This window comes from Telopea speciosissima, chromosome 2 (assembly GCF_018873765.1).
Source record: "Telopea speciosissima isolate NSW1024214 ecotype Mountain lineage chromosome 2, Tspe_v1, whole genome shotgun sequence".
Classification (NCBI taxonomy): Eukaryota; Viridiplantae; Streptophyta; class Magnoliopsida; order Proteales; family Proteaceae; genus Telopea; species Telopea speciosissima.
Window position 1 is genome coordinate 62,207,853 of NC_057917.1, and position 8,529 is coordinate 62,216,381.

Genomic DNA, 8,529 nt, shown 5'->3' on the forward strand with positions numbered 1-8,529 from the left:
CCTCAAACTACTAAAACAAATAATCTTGAATACATTGCACAATCCACAGAAAAAATAGAAGCTTCTAGTACCTTGTTTTACGGAAGGATCAACGAAATTATAGTTCAAAGTTAAAAATGTATATTTAATCACTTGAATTCTTAAGGATGAATTTAGTTTAACAAATGTTTCAAATTTGCTTTGACTTAATGATGCCTTATGCCTTAATCTTTGAAAACTCAACTGGTTCTTTCCTTCCCTATTTCTAAGAAAGCTGTAAATAGGATTGTTCTACATAGGAAATAATTTCCTTTATATACCAGTGGCTTTTGGAGTGCTTTTGGTGGCAACCTTTTAAACAGGAAGGAAGAAGGAAGAAGGTTCATCGATTGCATTGATGTTCATAGGTAGCTGTTTAGTACTTGATTGTTCTATGATTCTGGACTGTTTACAAATAAACGAGATTGTATTTGCGTTCATTGTTCTATCCTGTTCATCTCTAAATATAGAATCTAGGGTCATTTAATCTTGAACAAGGAGTCTTTAAGATAGCTTACTGAGGATCATCTAACACATGGATCCTGACCTGATCAGTATGTGATAGTCTAGTCATGAGCATAGTAAGCAAAAAACGAGAATGACAAAAAAAAAAAAAAAAAAAAAAAAAAAAAAAAAAACCAGAAACTGACGGTATGGGTTTTAAACAGCGTAAACTGAACAATACGATCAAAAGAGCGGTAAAAAAAAAAAGTGGCAACAAAACAGAAACGGAGAGTACGGGTTTTAAATGTGTAGATTTCAAAAAATCAAGACCCAAAAAACGGCAATATACTCGTATAAATTGAGGTATTATTATCTTAATACATGTATCTGATGTTCCAAAACAGCTATAACATCCAACATTAATGCATTTATATTCTAAAATCCATTATCCATCCAAATTCATACACCATTTAAAAAATAAAAATAAAAAAAGAAAAACACTTCCAAAGTCCTATTGAACAATATGGTTTGGCTATGGTGTTATTCATTGTTGTCAACACAACCAATACACACCCAAAATAATACATGTTCAATTCGAATTGGGAGTCATCGCTTTAGAAACCCTTTCCAACAAATGCATCAATTTGTAGCTCAATTTTAGGATCCGTACATCGAACATGAGTTAAAGGTGATAGCTCTACGTCAATGAAAGAATCAGGTTGATCGGAGTTAGGTAGAAATAGGTATGATCAATTAAGTAAACCATTGTTTAACAAGTCTAAGATCTTAAAAAAGGGCAACAAAAAAAAAGGGGGGGGGGGAATGTGTTTTAAATGCATTTAAACAGGAATGCTTGCCATCTGGAGTTTTTTTCCGTTTTCCGGTAAAACACGTTTAAAGGAAAATAATCCTCTCCAATTCTTAAAAGTGTGCAGTGTAGCAGTGCTAGGTGGAGATGTTGACACTTGGCAGTTCGGACATCCAATGGTGGATGTCAATGAGCTCGGACCATTGGATGTTCGAGCTGCCAGGTGTCGACATCTCCATCTAGCATTGCCGCAATTTTAAGAATTGGAGAGGATTAAAATCCCACATTTAAAACTGTAAAAAAAGGAAACGTGTTTAAACTCCGTTTTAGACGTGTTTTTGCTGACTATGGTCATGAGCATAGTTTACATATACACATTTGTCTTTGTAACAGTCAATATTAGAACACTCCAGATTATACAATCCATGGTGTCTTCATCATTCTATAGAAGAGATCAAGAGTCGATTCAATGAAGAATATTTGGAATCAGGCATAAGCATTTGCTCGACATTCCTGATTTGTTGAGTTTGATCCCTCCAAAATGAGTGTTAGCAAAATATATGCACCGTAAACTCCTCCCTTGAAGACTTGACCAACCTTTCCGAGGGAGACTGGGAAGCTTCTTTGTGAGATCTAATTATTAAGACCATATTCTTGGATCTGAACTTTTGATAAATCTCATTTGCTTCTCACCATTGGAATACTCAAAAGTCTCCATTGAGAAATGCTCACAAAAGCAAAAGATAAACATAAACAAGATTGATTGATCATTCTTCGGAATTGGTATCTTTTGATTGATCAGTCTAACAGGTTGATGAACATATTGGTGGCTCCTTAGGGTTTTAAGTAGAGGGTCAACGCAAAGAGACTACAAGGAAGGAAGGCAATAGAAATGTACAGATATTGTAAGCATTATCACAAAGTAACCATCAAAGATGCAGTTGTACTTTTCCAGGTTCCACGGCCATAGTTATGCACAGCCAACAGTAAATATGTGCAAAATACAGCATAAATGATCCACCAAAGTTGGTTAACACCACCAAGTGATTGATCATGTGAGTTCCTTTTGATTGATTATTAACCTTCAAAAAGATGCTTATTTTGCAGGTTGAAAGCTGGAAATATGAAACACATAAAAAGGAATAGAACTTTACACAAACTTGACAAGTCAAGTAGTCTTTACCCGCTCAATCGGAATCATCAATGGTAAGCCAGTCATTCGACTCTTCACCCTCTGAATCTTTCTCTTGAGAAGTTGTATGGACTACCTTTTTCTCCCGAGAGTCGGAATTTTCACTTAGTCGAACCCATTCACTGGAGGAGCCAATTGGTGAGGGAACTCTTATATCCTTTTCTGAATTCAAGAACCTTTGTCTACTAGACATATTATCATCATCGTCATCCTCCTCCAGATCGCTGAAGGAAACATCCTCCTCATTTCCAAGCTGTTTATGGGGAGCAACAGAAGTGTCAGTCTCATCTTCTTCCTCTAACCATTCTTCAGTGTTTTCCTGTTCACCAGCCTTCATGTGATGTGGTGAATTTACAGTCTCCACCAAAACCTCCTTTTCCTGAACTGGATTGCTCTCTTCATGAATGTTAGTACCCTTATCACTTACTTCTATCGATGAATCACCATTCTTAGAGCTCTCCACTTGTTCATTCACTCTCTTTTGCAATTTCTGAAGCAAAGAATCTCTCGCTTCAATAATCTGCAAAGAAGTACAATAATGTTGATATCAAGGAAACAGTTATCTATAACAAATTAGAGAATGGGACTGCAACAAGTTCCAAAGGAGTTTCTCTAGAAATGTAAATTAGTACTTGTTATAGGGCGTCCCAATGTGTTTTTAAGATTAGCTTCCCGTTTAAAGGCCATCAATTATTGGACAAATCTGATGAGAGTGTTTCAAAATCAGTCTTCAAAAATCAGTCCCCTAATATGACTTCTACTTCAAATATTATGGACATTTTTTTTTTTGGTGGGGGGGGGGGGGGGGAGGGATGCAACTACAAGTACAGAAGTAATAAAAAGGATGTCTTAAATGCCATGGGAAGATGTTCTAATTGAAGACCCAAAGCAAGTATAACTGGGAACATTGTGCATTCTATATCAAGAAATAATGTCAGTGAGAGCTCTACCCTTCAGTTCATGCAAGGGTGATTGAGTCTTTGACCAAAGGCTATGCACTTCAACCTCAGACCTGCTGACATCATTGAAAACTTACACCAGTGATTCAGTTTTACAGCCTGCTACCATGGCTCAGACATGTGGAAGGACACTTAAGATGGTTCAGACACATGCAAAGGCCAGCCAATGCACCAGTAAGGATATGGTGACTGCCAAAGACGAAGAAGGTTAAAGGACAATAAGACCAAAGAAAACGTGGGTACAAGTGGTGTGAAAGCACACAAATGGTTAACAGTTGAAATGGCTCTAAATATGGTGGAATTCTAAGCAGGATTTGTGTAGCATACCTAGTTAGATCAGTTAAGGCTTAGTTGAAGAATGAATGAGTGAATCAGTTACTAGCGCTCCGCCACATGCAACCTTGATCTGTACCGTCCAAGTGATGCGCAACATTTTGCACAGTCGATAAACCAACCCACACACCCCAACAAAAAATAAAATAAAATAAAGCAAATCATCCCAACTATCTGATTAGATGTATGATTTTTAGTACCCCTATATGACAGGATCAAGTAAAAATAGTCTACTAAATGGAAAGCTGGATGCTTACAATGAGCTCACTGTCGTGAGTTAGAGCTATGCTTCATCCACAAAATAACCTCATCAAGTGAATTGAAGAGATGCAAGATATGTGTAATAATTCCAGACGTGTGGTCATAGCTAACTACATGATCTATCACTTACGGAGGCAGGCAGAAGTTCATCTTTGTAATTTTCCTGAATATGAACCACTAATCTGTTTCTTAAGTATGGGTTTGACCAGAAATATAGGGATAGGGTATCAAACACATAGACCTTACCAACTTGGCAGAATTAGCACATCTTAAAACATGATACCACTATTATGGAATCATGTATGATAAGTCTCTTTCTCTGATTCTTTTCTCTCATTCCTTCAATTGTTGAATATCTTTTGTCTTTTTTATGCCTTTTATGCTCACAAAGGACTAGTTGAACAAAGAACCACTAAAGAAGACTGCAACACTACTTTTTAATGGTAAAAAATTCATCCTCAGTCTGGCAAAAGCAGATAGTCTAAGACTAAAGAAGCAACCCCCCCCCCCCCCCACCCTATATGTCTTCACCAAGTATTTCATCCAGGAAGACCTAGAATTCAATTTCTGCAAATATTCCCATGAGTGCAAATAAATTGATCATTTTCTTCAATTTATTCCTGATAAGCATAAAAAGAAGAGCAAGGGGGGGGAGGGAAGCAGCCTCTGTACAAAGGAGTCTTGCCTGTGGTGTTGATAGAAGCTTAGAATCATGTTCATTCAGCCTTGGATGCAAGAGAATAAAATATATCATCCAAAACCGCTGCTCATTCATATGACTTGGGCAAAGCCTAACATTAAGACCTGCTAAACTTGGAGCCAAGTTTTCAACAGTTGAAGCGTGTTCCCGTTGAGCATCAGACATTTCAAAATCTGCAGAAAATATGCAAAATTCACAGGCAAAATAATGTTGCATTAATCTTTGAGCATAGTCAATAGTTTATGTTTTATAGAACAGGGTACAAAATACAGAAGAATATCAAGTCATGTTCTACTATACTTCTAGTCAACAAAGGAAATAAGAAAATAGAGGTCAAAAAGAAACATTTGATTCTAGTTTGCTGAAATAAAACATCTTTTCATGGAATTGAGGTTTTGTCTCAAGAATTATTTGACAAAATTTGCAATTTTCTGTTTGCAGTACCTGACCTTAAGGTGGTTAAAATTTCAACAGCTATCCGTAGTTAGAATGCAAACTCAACTAATAGTCAACCAACCAGTCACTTCAGATGGTCAGATGGGTAAAATAGCAAGACTAGCATACATAGTTGTCACAGTGTCTAGGCAACCCAAGGTGTTGGAGGGGCATGTATGCAAGGTGACACCAACAAAGCGATCAAGGCGCTTGGACACCTAGGCGTTGCCTAGACAACTATGCTAGCATAGCTTCCATCTAAATGTTTGTCCATTACAACTTCATGAATGTTACATTTCAGTTTTCCACTGTATTCAGTTCCATAAAAGTCACTGAAAATTATAAATTCTGGAGGGCCTTGTAATTCTAACAAGAGATTATAATGTGATTCTGTTTCAATGTGAGCCTTCCCCTTCTTTACCTCCTATTTTTGCTCTTTCTTTTTTGGACAAGCACAACAGCTTTCTCTCTCCTCCATTTTCCATCAAATGCTACATTCTGATCTTACATCTTAGGATTTATATCCCTGTTTTATCCTTGTTTCTGGAGGGCCTTGTAATTCTAACAAGAGATTATAATGTGATTCTGTTTCAATGGGAGCCTTCCCCTTCTTTACCTCCTATTTTTGCTCTTTCTTTTTGGACAAGCACAACAGCTTTCTCTCTCCTCCATTTTCCATCAAATGCTACATTCTGATCTTACATCTTAGGATTTATATCCCTGTTTTATCTCTTCACAACTTACACATCAATCACCCCCCTTCTTTCTCATCAATCCACCCCATCGATCTCTAAATTTCTGGTTGGTAGATCTATGCAATATCAACCTTTGAAACAGAATCTTGGGGATTGGCCCATCACCTGCAGATCCGTCTTGATTGATATACATCAGATTTACTGAAGTGTTTCCAGGCTCAAAAGGACCAAATCCCTTGACATGAACACATCTGTTGGTATTAGCCAACCAGGCAAGGATATGAAAGTAAAAAAGGCATACTACCCTCACTAAACCATAAAATCCACAGAGACAGATCCATGCAGTTTATTTCACACGCTGCATGATATGTTGTATAATAAATTAAAGTTTGCAACTATAACAATCAAGATGGATGTTCTTATGAGTGGGGAGAAGATATTAAAAAAAGGTTATCCATCACATAAGGAAAAATATTCTTTTAAGAGAGCTGAGTGTTGGCATTTTTCTAACCCATGAATGCAACACATACAAAGAAACAAACATCAGCTAATGGAATGTTGATGTTACACCAATTATCCTTTTGTAAAATTAGAGCTTGGAATGTATAATCTGGAGTTCTATAAAAGCCACACTTATCACAGTCAGTTACCCTCCAGGAGAATTATTATCACCCTGAAAATCCAGGGGGATTGACGTAGACTATGACCTTTAATTGTCAAATGTCTGACAAGTGTTTACCTAGTAGACAAATGCTATTTCTAGCACGAAAGGAATACCGAAGCAGCTCTAAAAACTCAATTGAAAAAAGGGTCTAAAAGCATCATATCTTTGGTACAGGGATACAACTGAAAAAAGTGGCAAATGGAGGTTCTCTAGAGGTAACAGTTTATAACAGTAGTACTACTCCGAATGCCTTCAGACATGTGACACCATCCTCTGAAATATCTCATAACCAGAAACTTAGAACAATCAATTTAGCAATAAAACAAACCCATTAAAACCCCCCATAAGTCTCCCAAAATTCTGTTCCTCACATAAAAATGAAATAAAAAAGAACAAACTCTACACTGGATCCTTTGGTTCCTTCCTTTCCTAACAAATCCATAGATCAACCACCCTCTGCATTCATTATTTGGAAACATCCAAGAGATATAGTGGGCCCACTCAATGAAATCCAAGAAGTCACTCCTTAATCCCGATTTGGTACTTCTCTACAACTAAGGCACAAGGTAGAGGAACCTCTTTTCCTATTCCACAGTGATGAGAAAGTTTACAAATTCACATGATGGCATAGTTCATAATCAGATACCAATAGAGACTAATTCCGGTATTCATCGCTTGAAAAAGAAATTGCTTGGTCTATCCGTGCAAAACTGGCTAACTAACGTAGCCGAACCAATACTAATCATTGATAACAATTAACAGCAAAAACGCTGGAAAGGATAATAGGAAATCGAATTCCGTGGGCAAGTAAGGAAAAGGAATAGGATTTAATTACCATTCTCAAGGGAAAGGGGGAAATCCGTCCAACATTCCGATCGCATTGACATCTCTCGAACGAATTCCAATACCTCCTCCGTAACACCAACAATGTCACCACCGTGACCCTCCACAGAAAACTCATCAACATCCTCACCTTCTTCATCATCACCGTCCTTGGGGAACAGAAGAAGATTCGAGGCCAACCGAGAGATCTCATTAACAGCCTTATTGGTAGAGAGTAGAGAAAGGCCAGACTTAAAGCTGCCACCGATCTCGGCGAAATCACTGCGAATGCCGAGAAGTGTCTGAGAAGAAGAATCATCGGTTGAAGTGGAATCCACGGGGGACTGAGGAGAAGAGGTGACAGGGGGAGGGGCTAGGAACGAAGCGACACCCCATAATTGCCGACTAATGGTTTTCCCCAGCTCTGATAAGTCCTCTTTCACTCCCCCTCCAGGAGAAGAGCTCTCTTCTTCTTCTTCTTCAACTACTACTTCTTTTCCTGCTGAATCCTCATCATCGTCTGGAGGTTGGAATTTGAAGGGATTTGGGAGTGGAATTGAAAGCCAAGACATTATCGGGGTTTGGGTTTACGAGATTGAGAGACCAAAGAGAAGTGAGGGAGGATTGAAGAAGAAGAAGAACAAGAAAGCGCTTTTCAAAAAAAAAAAACAAAAAATTCTCTCTTTTTCTTTTCTCCCCCAGTAGTTCTCAGTTCTCACCTTCTCCCTCCTAGTTGTTGGCACTTCTTAATTGTTATTAATTGGATATTTTTGCCCTTTAATCAATTCTTAAAATCTGCTTATTAATTATTTTCCTTTAAATGGGTAATTGTATCACTGTAGGACTTTAACAGTAGTAATTTAATTTACTTTCTTTCTCCTTGATACTCTTTGATATAGAAGAAACTTCTTAAAAGCCAGAGATTCGATTCTTTCCAAAAACATATTATAAGGATTTCCTTTTGAGTCCAGAGTCTCCGTCTCGCGTCGGGGTCCTTTACTTCCGCCCTGCCCGTATTGTCATGTACGCCACACACAGCACAGGAAGGTGTGTAAAGACCGCTTTATTCCTGCCTGAGCGCCTAGCTCGAGTGGGAGTAAGATGGTCTTTTTAGACTTGTTGTGTGTAGGACGCACGGCAGTAGGGGCAGGGCAGAAATAGAGGATCCGGATTCATCTACTGGATCAGTTGCATTCTT

General features: G+C 38.0%; 1 protein-coding gene across 1 annotated transcript; it reads right to left on the reverse strand.

Moving 5' to 3' along the window:
* Positions 1-2,314: 2,314 nt before the first annotated feature.
* On the reverse strand, positions 2,315-7,975 carry LOC122650181. The gene is made up of 3 exons (XM_043843508.1): positions 7,345-7,975; positions 4,701-4,888; positions 2,315-2,982 (listed from the first exon to the last, which is right to left on the reverse strand). The coding sequence occupies exons 1-3, from the start codon at positions 7,901-7,903 to the stop codon at positions 2,458-2,460; spliced, it is 1,272 nt and encodes a 423-aa protein (XP_043699443.1). The 5' UTR covers positions 7,904-7,975; the 3' UTR covers positions 2,315-2,457.
* Positions 7,976-8,529: the final 554 nt, after the last annotated feature.

Excerpts from the sequence above, each read along its gene's own strand:
- LOC122650181 (XM_043843508.1), bottom strand. The coding sequence starts at position 7,903 with ATGTCTTGGCTTTCAATTCCACTCCCAAATCCCTTCAAATTCCAACCT. Across the intron at positions 4,889-7,344 it reads CCCCCTTTCCCTTGAGAATG|ATTTTGAAATGTCTGATGCT; the intron begins GTAATTAAATCC and ends TATTTTCTGCAG. Across the intron at positions 2,983-4,700 it reads AGCTTCTATCAACACCACAG|ATTATTGAAGCGAGAGATTC; the intron begins GCAAGACTCCTT and ends ACTTCTTTGCAG.